Raw genomic sequence first — 18,955 nt, forward strand, 5'->3', positions numbered from 1 at the left:
AAGTTAACAACAATAAAATAATAAGATGGGAATCAGTACACATGGTGTAGAACTGGGATCTTCTTCTTAGCCTATTAACCATCTCCAGAGTGGGACACTCCCATTGGGACAGAGACAGGTTTTCAAGCCTTTTTCTGAAAGCCAAGTGAGTGAACCACAGCAGAAAAGGCTCTTCTCTGTCGGCCACTATATCATTTTCCAGTCTGGTTACAACTTTTACTGATTCTTTTTCTGTTGATTTCCATATTTCTGTGGGTTATTTCACCAGTTCCTGTAGCCTTCCAACTTGGTAATGACTGGAGTGTTGATCTTACTTTATCTTCTAACTTCATACTGGCAATTGAAGAAACTTCAAATTTATCCTTTGGTGTAACTTGACATAGATAACCAAAATAATACTTTAAAATTAAACATTAAAATTTCTTACCTTTTAGTGATCCAGGCGGAGGGATTGAGATGTCAGAGTTTATTCGAGAAGCAACACCTCCAGTAGGATGCAGTTCCCGAAATTCTTTTGCTGGCCTAGATCTAAACAACCAGGTAAGAACTGGTTGTCATTTGTTTTAGTTTATTGAGGATCTGTTACTTCCTTTGCTTTTTGTCAACTTCCAGGATTTTGATATCATACATTTGTTACTGCAATATCATACATTTGTTAAATTCCACAATCATACATTTGTTAAATTCTTCCAAAGTGTTTCTTTTTTATTTACATAATTTGTTGAATTTGTTCTGGTAATGAAACAGCTATTATTGTTTCTATTCTCTACAGTTGTTTAACATTGGGTTGATTTGGATTCTGTGAATCATTGTATGTTCATGTATTTGGATGTCTGTAGGTATTATTAATTGCAATTATTTATGCATTGTTGTTATGAGTGCTATTAATCATTCACATTATTTAAAATTCCAAAATATATTTTATGAGACGAGCAAAAATAGCACAATGAAAGAGCAATTATATGATTAATTTGCAGCAGACAATATTGCAGTAGACAATAGCTTAAAATTTTGTGTTTACAAAATAATATTTTTAAGCTTAAAAGTACTATTCTCATTCTATTAATAAAGGGGATTTCAGGTATTTACTCCAGTTATCCAAATTTCGCCTAAGTGCAATTCATTAGGTTATTTCTTTCATTTTAGATTGGATCAGGTTTATCTCGTCATGGAACTGCAGCTACCATTAAAGGTAACATACTAATTCTCATCTTTCAATAACCTCAGCAGATGCATTAATATTAAAAGGATTTTCCATTACATTGATAGGTAAAAAATAAAACACAATATAAGATAGAGAAAAATTCTTATTGATCCTTGAGTCTTGACAAAATAATACGGAGTATCTTCACTTAAATTTTAATTTTTTTAACCCTAAAATTTATATCCTAGGAATTCTTTCCCTTTGCTTTCCTGTTGCAGTAGCATGCTTAGAACAGATAAACAAATGTGGCAGGATTGAAATCTATTATTTTAGAATGTCTTCCAAAGTATTTCCAAATAGAAACTGGTTTGAACTTTCACAGTTCTAGTTATCTTATGTTCAATGATATTTATAGACTATAAGTTCAATGATATTTATAGACCCGTGATGGCGAACCTATGGCACGCGGAAGTGGCATGCAGAGCCATTTGTGTGGGCATGCAAGCCCCAGCCAAACTTACCTGCACTGTGCATGCGTGCGCCTTCCAGCTGATTTTCGGCCCGTTTGAGGTCTTTCTTGGCCTCCCAGAGGCTCGAGGGAAGCCTCTGCAGCCTTTGGAGGTTGAAAAACAGGCCTGTTTTGTCACTCCGGAAGTATTATTATTATTTGATGTGCTAAATCTGTTCCAGTCTTTGGTTAAAGTTACTTTGGTTTATTTCTTTAGGCAAGGATATCATAAAGTGTTATATTTCACTTAGTTGAGCCTGAGGTGGTTTACAGTAATATCATATAAATAAAACACAGCTAATGCCACAAAATGAACTAACATGCATCATCAGCATTCAATTGCTCTAGAAAATAATAAAGTTTTAACATTTTTATAAAAAACAGGTATTTGGGGACATTTCTTAACGTAGGAGAAAGTATGGAGGATTTCAGGGCTTGGGGCCACCAAGAAGACATTTGGTGATTTCCTATCTTCATCACTTCACATGGGGCCAAGACCTTCAATTTAGTTTCCTTTAAATAATGCATAAGATGAGCCAAATCTTCTTGGGGATATAATGTTGAATGAACTTGTTTTGTTGATATAAGGAATTAGATTAAACATGTCCTTAGTTCCTGCTGATTGCTCCATGTTTCGGTGTGTGATTTTGTATGGAAGAATGGATTCAGGAATTACAGGTCATTAAGTATCATTCAAACAGTGCATTTAGAGGTCTTACTCAGTGCTCTTTCATTCTTATATGAAGGGTAAGATTATTATTTTTTGTTTTAAGGATGTGCTGACCATTTGGGATTTCATTTGCAATCTATACCCTCACCATATCATATTTGAGAATAGTTTTTGTGCTATCCTCTTATAGGGATTTTCTGGGGTTGTTCCCTGGAAATAGTAAGGTAAGCCCTGTATATGATGAGGCCTCACAGGCTGCAACTGACCTCCCTGTTGTTAATTTCTGCAGTTTCTTGAATAGTGGATGTAACACTAGCAAATTCTCTCTTAGTCTTCCATGATGTGATAATATGGTGGAGATGCCATATTATCTTTTGGTTTTCTTAGTTGTGCTGTCACAGTCCTACATCAATACAACAGGAATATGCAGTGTCCCTGCTGATGTAATGCACTAACAGATTAGAGGATATAATTCAGATCATTATAACTATATGTAGAGAATTAAAAACACTTCTTAAATTCTGTTTTCTTTTAGGGATATAGGGTGGTGCTTTCTGAGCTAACACATTATTTTCACTACTTAGGTGATACAGACACTGCAAAGACTTCTGATGATATCAGTCTGAGTCTTGGTCAGAGTTCTAGTCTTTGTAAAGAAGGGAGCGAAGAGCAAGGTATGTATGTCTTGTTCAACCTATGTTATATCCATGAATGCTTTTTTACTAAAACAAATAATAACTGTCTTAATTTTGTGTTTGCAAAATAATAGTCATTTAACTGTAGCTTGCTGTATTAACTGATCATTTTATCTGTTATATAATCAAGCCCAAAGTTATGGTGATTACATCTGAAGTATTTTGCTATTCTAAAGTCGTTTAATTTTTTTCTAGCAAACCTCAGAGGGTGTTAGATGTGTCATAAGTATTTTTCTCTGTGGATTCATATGCTAGTGATATGAATCTTAATGAAAGAAGCTTGCAGAGAGTTAGAATTAAACACTCTTTTTTTTTAAAAAAAAAAGACTTTTCTACAGCAAACTAGATGAAGTGATTTTCACACATATCCATATGTTATATTTTGCATGCTTCCAGATCTGCAGTCAAGTGAGCTAATGCACTTAGCATAATATTCATGCAATATTAATGACTTATTTTTGTTTTCTGGACTTCATCAAAAAGTTAACTTATTGTAATTATCAAGACTGATTGCTTACAATATTTTTTTATTCACATTATTTTATTACTTAACTATGGGAGCATGTTGGCTCGGTGGTTAAAGATGCTGAGCTTGTCAGCTGGAAAGCTGACAGCCCAGGTTCGAGACCTGAGTGCCAAATGACGGGGTAAGCTCCTGTTGTTTTTCCAGCTCCTGCTCTTGATAAGTAAGGGACTGCATTTTCAATTTCCCTCATACACCTATGACCCCCATCTCTGCCCTTTTGACCGCTGCCCAGCAAGCTGGGCACTATGGCTCAGGGCATCTTCGTTCATCATGACTCTGTGGCTGTAGGAAGGGCATAGATGGAGAAAGATAGGTGGTTGGGGGGACTTGCAATATTTTTGTGGTTATCATTGCAGGCAGGCCCCCAAGCACCCAAAATTTGATCATGTGACCACAGGGATGCTACAACAGCTGTAACCTGGAGACTGGTCACAAATCCCTTCAATCAGCCGCTGCAATTTAGAATGGTCACTGAATCAATGGTTGTAAGCTAAGAACTACCTATACACTGTAAAATACTTATTCTACCTCTTTTTGGTCCTTGCATTAATTCCATATAATAGCTGTCTTGATTATCATTGTTTAGGGTTTTGGTAGACTGTGATATTCTCATACATAGATTTGCTGAATGATGAATAACTAGGAAAATGATAAGGATTGTGGATTTTAGTCATATTTGTTAGAGCAGATTCTGTATTCACACGTTAGCTGAAAAAGAAATCTAGAATAAAAGATACTTTATAGCAGTGAGAGTAATATGCAAAATTCCTAATTTTGTTTCATTTTTACAAAAAACAGATTTGACAGCTGATCAGAAGACTTTTCATCTAGTCTCCGTTGATTCCTTTGTATCCATTCAGCCCTCATTGTCAACTGCACAGGAGTTATCAAGAGACAGTACTGATAAAGTGTGCCTTCCTAATCAGCATGCAGATCCTTCTGTGTCAAATGCATGTGACACTGAAATGGCTTCTCTTGTCCCTTTGCATTCACACTCCTACAGGAAAGATCATAGACCACGAGGTGTGCCGAGGACTTCCAGTTCAGCTGTTGCATTTCCAGATGTATCATTAAATGACTTTCCTCTCTCTCAACAAAGGCGGGGTCTGGATACTGTCAGTGAATTAGAAGCTTGCAAGCCTCAGACCGGATCCAAAGAATCATTAGCTGAGAACTCATGTATTTCTGGTGTATTTCAACTGGATGACATTCTAAAATGTAGCAATCCGCAGATGCTGCTCAACAGCAGCAAGAGTAAATCTCTACAAGCAGATAAAAGTGTGGATAGCCTGAGAAGCCTGAGTACAAGAAGTAGTGGCTCAACAGAGAGTTATTGTAGTGGGACTGACCGTGACACCATCAGTACTGTCAGCAGCTATAAAAGTGAGCAGACAAGTTCTACTCATATAGAAAGCATGTTGTCGGACCATGAGGTGTCACCTAAAGAAGAGAAAAAAAGCAGCAAGAAAAAAGACTATGCTGTTGATTCTGAGGACTCTCACATTGCTACTAACAAAAGGACAAGCAAGGAAAGAACTATAGTTGAAACTAACACCAGCAGTTGCATTCAAGTAGAAGAATGCCTGAATGCATCAGAGGAGATGCACAATCAGAGGGCCCTTAGTACCTCTGCTTCAGAAGAAGCAAATAAGAATCCTCATGCTAATGAACTAACCACACAAGCAGAACAGTCTCCCGGAAACCCTACTGTGAAAAGAGATGAACATCAAGAGAAATCTTCCGTGGTTGACTTAAGAACTTGTAAGGAAATGGTGGAAAAGCAGAAGGAGGGGGATGTGCGTCCTAAATCATGTAGCTTAATTCATCGGACAGCTTCAGCTCAAAAATCCAGCAGGAGAAGGACAGGGAAAAAACGGGCGAGTAGTTTTGACACAAGTCGACACAAAGAGTATATTTCCTTCCGAGGGGTGTCTGCTACCAAGCCCCACAGTGCAGGTTTTTGCCATGATGAAGACTCAAGTGATCAAAGTGATTTGAGCCGAACTTCAAGTATGCAGTCAGCCCACCAGTTCAGCAGTGATAGCTCTTCCAGCACAACTTCTCATTCATGCCAGTCTCCTGAAGGAAAATTCAATGCCCTAAAGACAAAATATATTGCCAAAGAGAGGGGCGCAGACTTGGAAAATTCTTACAAAATTCACTTGGGCACTGATGTGATTGTCAAAAAGCATTCAACCCGACAGACTCACAGTACAAACAGTGCCAAGAGTCGTACCAGGGTATTAAGCTTGGATAGTGGTGCAGTAGCCTGTTTGAATGATCCAAATCTAATGATGCCAGATACAATAAAACAACTAACAACTTCTAAATCTGACTTAGAGGCCAAAGAGGGAGAGGTGCTTGATGAGCTATCTCTGTTGGGAAGGGCTTCACAGCTAGAATCAGTCATGCGCTCTAGAAATAGCTTACCAAACCAGCCTATGTTTACTGAAAGAGAAGATCAGGAGAAGGGAAGCATTGGTAAGTAACTGGAATACTTAGATGTAGCACTGCCTATTAGTGTGATCATCTATATTTTGGATGTTTTACATTTTGAGATTTTATGCTAATGCTATTCTGAGTTCAATTAGCATTAAATAATAAATATTGCAGCATTACTATTGCTAATATTGGATCTCTCAACATGAACAGGTTGAACAAATACAAACTGTACAGAATTATTGAGGTCAATTGGACACATTGGAATGTTGAAAACGTATTGGCGCTTTTACAAAATGGATGTCTTGGCAGGCCTTACCACAAATACCCATTTGTCAAAAGACAAACTGGTGAAGTTGTTCCTGGCTATCAAAGAATATAATCACTACTACCTGAGGTTGTCATTTATTTTCTGATCTAATGAGCACACTTCCAAATAAAAAATTAGTTAAAGCTATTAATTGTATTAATTTTCTAAGAATTGCTGTGATTATGGAAAATGAGTGCAAGCCAATTACAGCCTAGTAGTACCAAAAACATCTATTTTAAAAAGCCAGGCAGGATAGGTAATCTGACAGGTGCCCAGTGAGGTATCTGTAGGCATATTGATACCCAAATATATGATGCTTTGTATTTGTCGTCTAATAAAATACTTACTTTTATCATGTTTCATCTGTAATAATGAGGTAAAGTTGAACATACTTCCATTCTACTACTTAAAGCTCTTAAATATGTGCAATATGTTTTTCTCTTGCATCTTTTTGTGCTATTGTCATGATTGAACAAACCAGATATCTTTTCTTTTGTAGTGTGGTACCATCTGGCCTTTTTGTGAGTCCCATAAGTTAGCTCTTGATATGTATGTGGTTTCTTCAATATAACAGTTCCTATATTGCTTTCATGATCACCAAATATTCCAGTGGAACATGGTTGCAATATATATTTTAATGCTGAAGTAGTGCAAGTATTAAATATATTGATTTCTTCTAAAGCACTTTCAAATATATATTATGTTTGCAGTAGATTTCAGATCCATGTTTGTTTCTTAAGGACAATGAAACCAACTCTTTGCCCTCTCAGTATATTGGCCAATGCTTCTGAAGATCAAGGAGATTTTATTTTTCCTAAAATGGCTGTTATTTGATTCTTTAAGCACATTAAGGGTAGTTAGCTTTGTAGATCTGTTCAAGTTCTACTTTAGCTCACTTTTAAAAATACTTAACAATCAACAAAGTTGAAGTCTATTAGTTCAGGTAGTCCTCAACTTACAACAGCTTGCTTAGTGACCATTCAAAGTTACAATGGCACTGAAAAAAGTGACTTATGACCATTTTTCATATTTAAGATCATTGCAGCATTCCCATGGCCATGTGATTTATATTTGGATGCTTGACAGCTGACTCACATTTATGACGGTTGCAGTGTTCCTGGATCACCTGATCACCTTTTGCAACCTTCTGACAAGCAAAGTCAATGGGGAAACCAGGTTCACTTAACAACTGTGTTACTAATTTAACAATTGCGGTGATTCACTTAACAAATGTGGCAAGAAAAATTGTAAAATGGGGCAAAATTCACTTAAAAAATCTTTCACTTAGCAACATAACTTTTGGGCTGGATTATTGTCGTAAGTTGAGGACTATCTGTAGTAGCAACATATCATAAGCATACTAGCACTTTCCAGCTTAGAAATTCTTGCAAAATAATTATGTTTTGTATAAACCTGAACTTTCATATAAATTTGCCAATGATCAAAACACAACTTAAAGCAGTTGTGGCAGAAAGAAAAGCATTTCCAATTGATGGTTCTGGTTTGTAAGCATTTCCTCACTAGTATCTTATATATTTTTAAGAATAAATAGTGCCAGTGAATATAAATTATAACTAACTATAGCTTATACATTATAACTGTAATATATTATAAACAATATAATTGCTCTTCTATTGGTATAACTTGACTAATTAATATAGCTGTTAACAGAAATCCCAAGGGAGAGGGTTTCTGATAACTTATATTGACTGGCTGTTTGAGTTTAATTAGCATAACATGTTTATATATACTGTATGTATATGTATATTGGTGTGTGTGTATATATGTGTGTGTGAGAGACTTCTTATATATTTGAATTTTATCCCACTTTGTTTACCAGAATAGTTGATGGTTCATTTTTAAAGTATTTGCAGTTAAATGGGAAGGCAATCACTATGAAATATTTATAATAATTCAACAAAATATAAGTATAAATTTGCATTATCACAATCAGTGATGCAGAAAGGCTTATTTTTCATTTTTATTTTATCATAAAGAGATATAGCAAATAGAAATATTAACAGCCTTTGCAAAACAGTTTGATTAGTTGTAGTGTGATTCCCAAGTCTTTACATTACTTAAAAAATTAACATTGTTTTCTTTGTAGATAATCATAATAATAGTGTCCCAGACTTGTTTGTTAGTCCTTAGCATAATTAAAAATAAAATAAAATAAAATAAAATGTACCTGTTCATTTTTAAGAAACAACTGCAGATCAATTTTATTATATCATGCTGGAATGCAGTGCTTTCTAAGCCTTTTCAGAACTAAGAAATTGTTATTCTAGCAATTATCAGAATTGATAATGCAAAGAGGCTGAACTTAAAGTAGCATTTTTCTGCATTTATTATATATTTGTTTTCTTCTCATATCTTAATTATTAAGAGTACTACTCCAGTTAAATTGTTTCTGTGTTCCTCTAATTAATAAAATATCAACTTCAATTTGTTCCTCCAATTTCCACTTTTTCGCTGATTGAATCCAAATGTAACAGGCCAGGATGAGTTATGGAGAATACTGTGCTGTTTTGTGTGGCTTTTTCCATCATGAGTCAATGAAGGCTTGTCAAGTGTAACTTGAGCTAATTATTGTTAACAAACACACTAACCAGATCTAGGTTGTTTTAAAACTGAAATAGCTGGGAGATGAAATCTCTGTGTTCTCATGAGATTTGTGATATACATGAACTCATCAGATTGTGATAGTCATGATTAATACTGGCACAGTATTAAGTTTACTTCAGTTTCCCTTGATATACATTCTGAGAAAGAAAGCTTTTCTCATCCAGTGTTGATGTTATTCACTAGCATAATAGCTGACTAATAATTCATTATTTATGGTTAACCATACTAAACTTTCTTATGAGTGGAGTGCAGTCAATAATTCTACTTTCAGAAGTGAAGAAAGTTGTAATGCACATTTTTGCAAATATTAACAGTTATAGGATTCTCAATGGTGAGGTTTCATAATAAACCTGTAAACCTGCAAAGGTTCCAGAACTGGCCTGGGGATATAAGTAAGATCCAATGCATAGTTTAGAATTTTGTGGTGTAGTTTTTATGATAACAGTTGGAAATAATTCATTATAATACAAACATTGATATTTATATGATAGAAAGAATTGTGTTGCCCCACCCTCATTTATTTTTACTATAAAATAATATATGTTCACTGGAAATATGGCAACCAAGTCAACTGATTTTTTTCTGTCATTCTAAGAGAAGTTTCAATCATCTTAAATTCAAAATAATTTTCCTTTTGGGTAAATATTGTAATTTATCCTCTGTCTGTAAAGAACTGGTCCTCTGTCTATAAAGAACTGTAAAGTAATGGCTATATTGGCTTATTTTATATAAACAATCTGTCATTCATACTTCATGCAAGCACACTTTAGGAATTAATTACTGCAGTTTAAATTTAGATCAAGATGTAAAATACAAGAGTTACTTTATGTTCTTTTATAACTTGCTGGAGCTGAGTTAGAAATGTGAAACGTTGTAGGAGGTTGAATAAGAGAAGTATGTGCAGCGGTATTCTCAGAAGAAAAGAGATTCAGATTTTATTTCCCTGTAGTACTTAGGGTAGAAATTCAAATCTCCTACTATCCTGTCAGCTTTAGCAATATTTTTTGCATATAATAACTACTCTGGGTTTATTTGCAAGGCTTAGTTACATTGTTTCCAATACTTGCTCCACTTGTAATGGAACTTCCATGTTCTTCATTACTTTCCAAATTGTAAATGTTGTTCTTGGTTCTATTTGCAATGTAGATGTCAACTTGTTGGTATATTTAAATTGAAGGGCTGGAAAAAATGTCAAAATGAGTGTGTTCATGGACTGAAGAAGAGAAGCAAATATAAGGTATATAAGAAACAATGTAAGAGAGAACTATTTTAAAATAATGTAGCATTATGAAATTCATTCTTTCCTTGGCTGTGAAAAAAATGATTTCTGGATACGGTGCCAGTTTAGTTTATGCTCAACATTGGAACAAATAAAACCAACTAAAGTTGCTTTTTTAAATAGGCTTTTTTTCTTTGTACCTTGTATGTTACTTGTGCAATACTTAATGAGAAGATGCTTTGCCAGTAATGTTTTTTGATATCTTGGAATTCAGCTTTTAAAATTTATAATTTTCTCTTTTACTTCTTTATATCTGTCCCCCTCCATGGTTATTTTAAAACAACAGCTTCTCATTAATATCAGATTGCTATTTCTTTTGAAAAAAATATTAAGACTGGAAAATAATTCAACAAAGGGCCTTCATGTACAATTTACTTAAATCTGGAAAAAAAATTCACCTGTTTGAATTTTAAAATATAAGATTTAGTTAAGATTCATGAATATAATTGAAAAAAAAACCAGGAATTAAATATGATATAATTGTTAGGTCATGTATTTTGAGAAGACGTAAAATTGTTATGTGAGAGTGATATATATATGTACACACACACACACACACACACGTTTGACAATAAAATGTGATTATCTATTTTGAGAACACATACTCTTATCTAAAAGAAGATTCAAACCTATCCATTACATGTTTTCTGTCCAAAGGTATGAGAAGAATATAGTAGCATAATGAGTGTGTGCCTCAAGGTATTATCTGGATACATTTTCACATTTGTTCTATTTAAAACGTTTTAACATGGATGTTGCCTCTTATGCCTAGATAAACTGTAAATGCTGAACATTAGTGGCAATTCCTGTCTAGTAGTTGATGATTAGGATTGGGAGGGGCGTTGGAACTACTGTACCACTGTCATACTTGCATAATTTAGGACAATTTCGATAGTTCTCTGTTTTTTTTTATTCCTGTTGTTTTTGTTTTCCAAAATACAAAGTGTAGTGTCAGTAGCTCTTTTTATTTGTGGGATATTGCCTGCAAACAACCCTTCTGTTTCACAAAACAATTAATTCCTTCTGGTAGCTTATGTTTAGTTCTACACTAAACTTCTGCAAACTTGGGCGTACAGTACATAGTTTTGGCTTAGTCAGAAGTGAAGTCTTTAGATGACATATCTATTTTATGAAGCATGGAACATGATTTCTAAGAAGCGACACTAATTGCTTGTAGGAGATGTTTATGTATGGCTTAGAGTGATGACAAATTCATAGTTAACCATGTATCCCAAGGTGCAATGGCTTGTTCAACAAACTATTGAATGCCATTCTGTCTAAATCAAGCTGTGTTTTTCATTTTTTATGAATGTAGGCAGTGTCTAAAAATTCAGTGTAAGCAGAACAAGCCTCAGATCCCATTTCTCCAAGCTAATCAACACCCTTGGAGACTTGTGCTCTCCACCACTGAAAGCCATTAAGATATCATGATTAAAATATTGGACTGTGATTGGAGGTGACCCAGTTCAATTCTTCATGGCCTAATCTATTTTTGTTTTAGTTTTGAGGATAAAATTGGTGTAGTGGTGAAAATAAGGTGTGTACATTGCCTTGAGCTGTTGCAGAAAAACAGAATAATAAAACAGAATTCTAAAATGTAGATATATGTAGTACTCAGTAGTATCTAAATTGGAAGATTTGACTTGGTAACAATTGAACTAATTTTGTATTTTTATTCTTCGCCTCTCATGATTGGGCATAGCCTTCAGTAAAGAAATTGCATTGGTCTGATGAGAGTAGCCTTTGCTTCTGAATGTCACTTCTTTCAACGTAGAATTCAGTAGGGGTTTCAAAAGTAATGTTTTATTTATTTCAGTTTATACAGCTGTAAATGCTGTTAAAAGTGGAATATAAGTACTATTGCTATTGTTAAAATGTGTTTGAGAAGGCAGGTAAATTCTAAAACCAAATTATATACAGCTATTTCAGTATAATTACATTCTAAAAAGTGTGATTTCCCCTCTTCTTCTAAATCTGTCAGAATCAGATAACAGAAGTCAGATAGCTCTGGTTCCAAGGAAGGCAAGAAAGCTATTTTCAGAAACATCCAACAACAACATTTTAAAACCCAGTTACTGGAACTTCCTATTCTTCACTCCTCCCCAAGGATCTTCATGGGGTTTCTACAAGTCTCTTATCCTCAAAGAAGATATTTTAAGATTCACTGTACAATGTTTAAATTGATTATTTGAAATACACATTCCAAATATATGCCATATATTTCCAGGACAGGCATGCTTGCTAATTTGTTGCTAGAAAACAGTTCTGAAATATTTGGGAAACTTGAAAGAACAGGTTAGGGATAGAATGTCCTGGAAAAAAGTCATTCTGTGTGGTTGCTAGAAATTATTTGAAAATGATTTGATGGCACATAACAAAAACAAACTACAATTATTGTGTTTACAACTATTGATTTTGTGGAATCAAATTATTATTTTTTAAATTGACTTAAACACTCTGTTTGAAATAAGAAAATCTTAGCTGGATACTTGTTAAGTTGACCATTACATACTCATAGTTTTTATTTGGCAGTGAACTAAACTGATCAACTGATTTGCAGGAGAAAGAACAATTTGTGGGAATAGCATTGGATGGTATAAACATTATTGGTCTGAGGTTCAATTTGACTTGGTCTGTCTTGATGCAGCAGCACAAGCCAATGAGGAAGCAGTCACAGTTCGGCGTGAACGCAGCACATTTAGGCGTCAGGCAGTACGGCGCCGTCACAATGCAGGGAGTAACCCTACCCCTCCTTCATTGCTCATCGGCTCTCCCCTCAGGTATGGTATTTGTGTTCCACCGTATCTAACATGCATGCAGCTGATCACTGCTCCCAACTTCCAACGGTGTTGTAGGCATGCTTTGTTCTGCCTTTTCTCCTTACCCCACCAATCAAACTCCTTAAGCTGTTACTGCATGCATTTGTGATACTTTTTCAATTGTGCATGTGTACATTAGGTTGTTCATTATTTTGTCCATCTTTTCAAAATGATTAGTCCACTGAAAGTCATCTAAGACAGCCAGAGTGCTAACAAACTGATTTAAAAATAGCTCTTTCATTTAAGTTTCTGTTTTTTTCCCAATGCATTTTTTTACAAATATTAAATGTAGAAATTACTTTAAATAATTCATGAGCTGTTACGGTGATTAAATCAATGCAGAAAAACCAAAATATATTAAAGTAGTCTAATATTTTTGGAGACATTATTAATATATCGAGCTCCATCTAACCTTTAAATATAACCTATATCAGATTTTAAAAATCTTAAATCCATATTTCTGCTTTAAAATCAGTTAGCTATTATATTTAATAAGCAATTAAATAATAATAAAACAATTGTAGTACAGATCTCATAAAAATATTTTCTATTGTAAAATCTGAAATAAGTATTAGTTCTGATTGTGAAGCACTGCTATAACTTCAATATTTGTATATCTCAGAGTTGTCACAGATTTTCTCTTGTATATGCTACTGAATACACATAAAAGGCAAGTGTCAAGAGAAAAAAAATTACTGGTGCAGTGTTGGAAAAATATCCACATTCTAAAACATCACTTGAGGTGCTTCAGATATTTATAAATACATCTATTTTTCAACTTGGAAACCAGTTTGTTAGATCAGATGCCAATAGATAACCAGAGCATTCCTCACTTAACAGTTACTTCTGGACATCCCCTTTAGGTTATTCCTGAAAATTGAGTGGTCTTTGGAACATTGTGTGATAGGATAGCAATGAAATGGGGGAATCAGGAAAATTCAGCTGTTCTTTCTATTCTTGTACAACATAAACATAAAATTTGGGGAGATTGAGAACTGCATGACAAAACTTGTAGATTATGTAATTGGAACAAGGGGGAATTGGGCATGATCAAAACAGAACACTGACATATCCAACAGTGTTAAAAAAATTACACTTCATCAACTTCTGGCTGTAAGTTTATTTGCTTATTTGTACTTTCCCACTTTGTCTATCAAATTTAATTTTAATCAGTTACAGAAAATTAGAGGCATCTAAGGAAAGGGTAGGGTTAACTATACATAATGCTTTGGGAAGACATTACATATAATATGTATCTCAAGGTTGAATGATGGTGTCCTTGGTGCTCTCTGAGTTTGGTTGTTTGTTTGAAGAGATTTCATTACCTGACTAAGTAGCATCTTCAGTATTAGTGAATGTGGAGTTTGCCCCTGTTTATATATAGTAGCTTCCCTGCCAGTCTGATAGGAGTGTGGTTTTCTCCTTGGTAGTTTCTTGATTAGGGCATTGGTTTCTGCTTAATTGTTTTTCAGATGTTAATTTCTGCTTATCTGGTGTTTTTGCTACAAAGACTATGTTTGATCTATTTTTTTCCTTCTTAGCTTTTTTTTGTCTTTCTTGAATGGTATGTAAATGTATTTTGTGTCTATGTGTCTATTGATAGCTGATTTGTCTGAATGCCAACTTTCAAGGAATTTCCCAGTGTTGTTGAATTTGACTTGGTGTTGAAAAAATGATTAATTCTGTCTGTTAGTGTAATTATGAGATTAAGTTTTCATCTTGTATTCTGATTGCTAGTTGGTTCATTCTCCTAGTCTTCTGCCTGTCTGTCCTTGTTATAGTCCTTGTTGTAGATGGTTCCTGTTTTTGGAGTCTTTGGGCTAATGTCTTAGGCTAATGGGTCTTTTGGTTTACTTAAGATTTGGGGGGGCTTTAATTGGTTTGTGTGCTATAGTGATATTGTGTAGATCTAGAACTAGCAAAAGAATCCACCACTTTCAGGTTTTATAGCAGAGACTATAATATAGTATCTAAAAACTAGCACTCCCACATGTACAACCAAAAGTGTGGATCCGGTATCTTTGTCATAATAAAAAAGGAACAACTAGAGAAGATACATGAAATAATCAGCAGCATCTTCAAAGGAATAAAATTCACAAAGGAAGAAGAAAACACATTAGCATGGATATTGTCATCAGCAGAGGAAATAATGGCAAATTAGAAACACAATTCTATTGAAAAAGAACCCACACTAATAATTAACGAAGTAAGAATCCCAAATCCCTCAATAGGAGCTGGGTAAGCATTATTCAGATGAATATAAACACACTGCAGCAATAGACAACTCCAGAAAAAGGAAACCCATATAACTTCATCCTGTGAAATATATACTTTTTCAACTTTAACAAAAGTCCATGATTACTTGACCCATTGCAGCACAATCTACACAAGTGATGAAAGGGTAACACTGCAATGCATCAAAAAAATCTCAGAAACAACCAAACAGATTATTGCAATCACATGGCATCACCATAACACACCTACAAAAGTTCTCCAAATCATTCTAAACCAAAAGACCCAGTAGTCCAAGAAGAAAAAGTAGGATCTATCTACAACATACAGTGCAAAGATGATAACAACCGTTATGGAGGTCAGACAGGTAGAAGACTAGCTGGGCACATCCATGAACACCAACTAACAATAAGAAAACACAATAAAACTCCTTAGTCTCACACACATGGACAGACTCAAATACACTTTCAGCTGGTAAACTGTGAGCCTCCCAGACCAAGCTAAATCAAATAATGCTAGGGAATTCCTAGAAACTTTGGCATTCAGATAAATCTGCCATCAATAGAACATAGAAATAAACTACATTTACACACTGTTCAAAAGAGACACTAAAAAAAAATAAAACAAAAAGATCAGAACATCAACCAACATCCAGATAAGCAGGGATTAACCGGACACACAATCAAGCAGAAAAAAGCATTGCAAGCGAACAACCAAGTTTAGAGAACACTAAGAATTCTACATATGGCTCCCATGCCAAAAGGAGGTTCCATGCCATCACCGTTTTTCCTCTGCACTTGAGAATCTGATGAAATACATCAGTGGTCTCATTAAAAAGCAGTTATGATACTTTAATTAAAGACACTGAAATAAAACCAATAACATACAATACTAGTATAAATATAAGAGTGCACGAAATGTTTTAGAACAGAACTATATAATACAATCCTAAATAAAAAAATAAACACACAATTGTGCATAAAATAAGAAATCTTGTCATTTCACAGTGTAAGGTGAATATGCAAATATATTTTGCATATCCCTCAATAATCTGAATAAATTTCATGTTCTACAGATGATCTGTATGTTGACTAATAGTCATTAGCTGAAAAATATTGATAAATTTCCTCCTTTAAGACTAAATCCTTAATAATTAATAACATTGGAGTAATTTCTTATATGCAAGTAGAGAAAAGAACAACAAACTTATCAGCTTCTAAATTTGTCATTTAATCCTGATTATTCAGAACTGTCTTGAAAGCAATCCAAAGTGCATGAAGTCACAGATAATTAAATAAATATTGATGAAGGATTTCAAATTTATTTTTGTCAATATTAGGAACATATTTTGTATTTTTATGTATTAGTGTTATAATGCTTAACCTCGACCTCCAATGTGCTAAAAAGGAAGAAAAGAATAAATGTTTAACTGATTGTGCAGAGAACTCTTATTAATGGATAGCAATCAAATAAAATGTTCTGGGTACAATTAGTACTGTTAAAATTAAAATGAAAGTAAATATATTAAATTTTTTTATTCTAAAGAGTATAGAACTAGCCCTATTTGCCATGCTGCTTTGTGTGTAAATGGAATAAAATTATACCACTGTGTCCTCCTTTCAACTATATAATCTTAATACCAGAACTCTTTGGATATATACATCATGGTGCAAGTAAGTCCTTGACCACAATTGAGCCCAGAATTTATGTTGCTAAGTGAGAAATTTATTAAGTGAGTTTTGCCCCATTTTATGATTTTGCTTGCCACAATTGTTAGGTGAATCACTGCAGTTGTTAAATTAGTAATACAGTCATTAAGTGAATCTGGTTTCCCCATTGATTTTGCTTGTCAGAAGGTCACAAAGGGTGATCACATGATCCCAGATACTGTAACTGTCATAGAGATGAACTAATTGTCAAGCATCCAAATGTAAATCATGTGACCATATGGATGGGACAACAGTGTGTGAAAAATGGTTATAAGTCCCTTTTTTCATTGCCATTGTAACTTCGAACTGTAAAAGTCTAAGCCCGAAGCATAAGCAAAAGCGTAAGAAAGGAGCCCAGACTGACTCCCTGCTAGTTTATATAGGATAAATAGGGGGAAAGGAGGAGAGAATTCAGCCATTCAAGATTCTTTTACTGCAGCCTACATAAATATAGTTCCAGTGAGTTTTTTGGAATCCCTAACGTCAATTTCTACTGCTTCATATAGACTCATAATTTTAAATGGGAATCCCTTTATGTGAATAACATTTTCAGTGGTGGTCTATTCCATCGCAAAAGCAGTCTATTGAGCTTTGTTAATATGATAGAGGCACATGTTTGATACAGATTCGATATCTTTTAGACCACAGTTGGATGGATCATGATTAATGTTCCAGTTTTCACTCTCTGTTATTGCTAATTTTAATTTAGAACTCGTTTAAAGTTATGCTGTTCTTTTAACAAGAAATATCTCACTTGCTGATAATTCTTGTTATCTATTTCTTGCCTATTTCTTATTGTCGTGACAAGGCTTCTTTCTCTAAAAGAAGACTTTTAGGAACATAAGAATTAGGTCATATTTAAGTATTGAGTAGTAGTAATGGTTTTTTTCAAATATCCTCATTACTTTAAAGTAGGGAAAAGTCAGTGGATCACATGCATTAAATTGAAGTAAGCAACAGGAACAAAAATCATGCAACCTGTCTTCTCACTGTAACTATTTATTGAAGCATTTTTTAAACATTCCAAACTTCGTTAGAATATTTCTCAATAATAAACTAATGAACTTCCAAATTCAATATGTAGTTGGTCTTTCACTTGAATATATATCTATTTTTTCCTTTTTATCTTATCAAAAAATTTAAATTCAGCTGTAAAATGTAGGAGTTTGGAACAATATTATCTATAACATAAAATGACTCCTACAGGCATTATCTAGCCAATGGAAGTTCAGCACTCAAAAGTTAATCATTTCTAAGAATAGGGAAGGATTATTTCTTTCCCTGCACAGAAGCAGAAAAAGACTGCTTGGCTCAGGATTTGGCTCAGGAAATGGGATTTGGGAAGGGGTATCATGTGATCTCCTGCACAGTTCTTGAGGCAAATTTGGATTCCTGGCTTAATCGACAGTATAGATAACTACAACTTAAATTTAGGTGGGCTCCTAAATATTTTATCAACTTGGGAAAAAATTGTCTGAGCTTGTTCTAGCTTGTTTTCCATACAATTGTAATGTTCTTTAAATTTTTGTTAAAATTAAACTTGTTTATGAATTATGTTGTATCTATTTGAGATAGCTAGGCTTTGTTATTTTTTCTCTTAATTACAGACAACCCAGAAATAAAGAACCAGATATGTGGGAAGCTGAATTAATCTAAAGCATAGCATTTGTCTACCAAGCCAAATACTGTGCATTAACTGGCAGTAACAGGTTCAAATAAAAAATTCCCAGCTCTAACTTGATGAAGTTTAAAATATCTAGAGTTCAGCGTTAGTTTTTGTGTGGCATCCAAAGCCCAGCTTATTTATGTTGAAAATAGGGAAAAAAGAATTGTGGCTACTGCTAAACCATCGAATAACAATGTTTTTTCTGGACCATGGAAACTAACATTGTTCTTGCTGGCTTGCATGTTGCATGGTGATATTTCTTTTCATGTCCATTGAAAATGCACAGCTACATGATACTTCGGAAGTATTCTTCAACAGGATTTTCTATCCATT

The 18,955-nt window shown here is 34.2% G+C and overlaps 1 protein-coding gene across 4 annotated transcripts in view; it reads left to right on the top strand.

Moving 5' to 3' along the window:
• Window positions 1-18,955, top strand: part of PCNX1 (pecanex 1) — an 88,559-nt gene that overhangs the window by 17,437 nt on the left and 52,167 nt on the right. For 2 of the 4 annotated variants that reach the window (XM_087921732.1, XM_087921735.1), the window contains exons 3-7: window positions 435-540; window positions 1,147-1,192; window positions 2,907-2,996; window positions 4,342-6,024; window positions 12,844-12,976. In XM_087921732.1, coding sequence (XP_087777858.1) covers window positions 435-540; window positions 1,147-1,192; window positions 2,907-2,996; window positions 4,342-6,024; window positions 12,844-12,976 — 2,058 coding nt within the window. The remainder of the gene's footprint in view (window positions 1-434; window positions 541-1,146; window positions 1,193-2,906; window positions 2,997-4,341; window positions 6,025-12,843; window positions 12,977-18,955) is intronic. The other 2 variants (XM_087921733.1, XM_087921734.1) reach the window with 1 other exon arrangement.

This window comes from Pseudonaja textilis, chromosome 1 (genome assembly GCF_049901715.1).
Source record: "Pseudonaja textilis isolate UNSWEBS1 chromosome 1, rPseTex1.2, whole genome shotgun sequence".
NCBI lineage: Eukaryota > Metazoa > Chordata > Lepidosauria > Squamata > Elapidae > Pseudonaja > Pseudonaja textilis.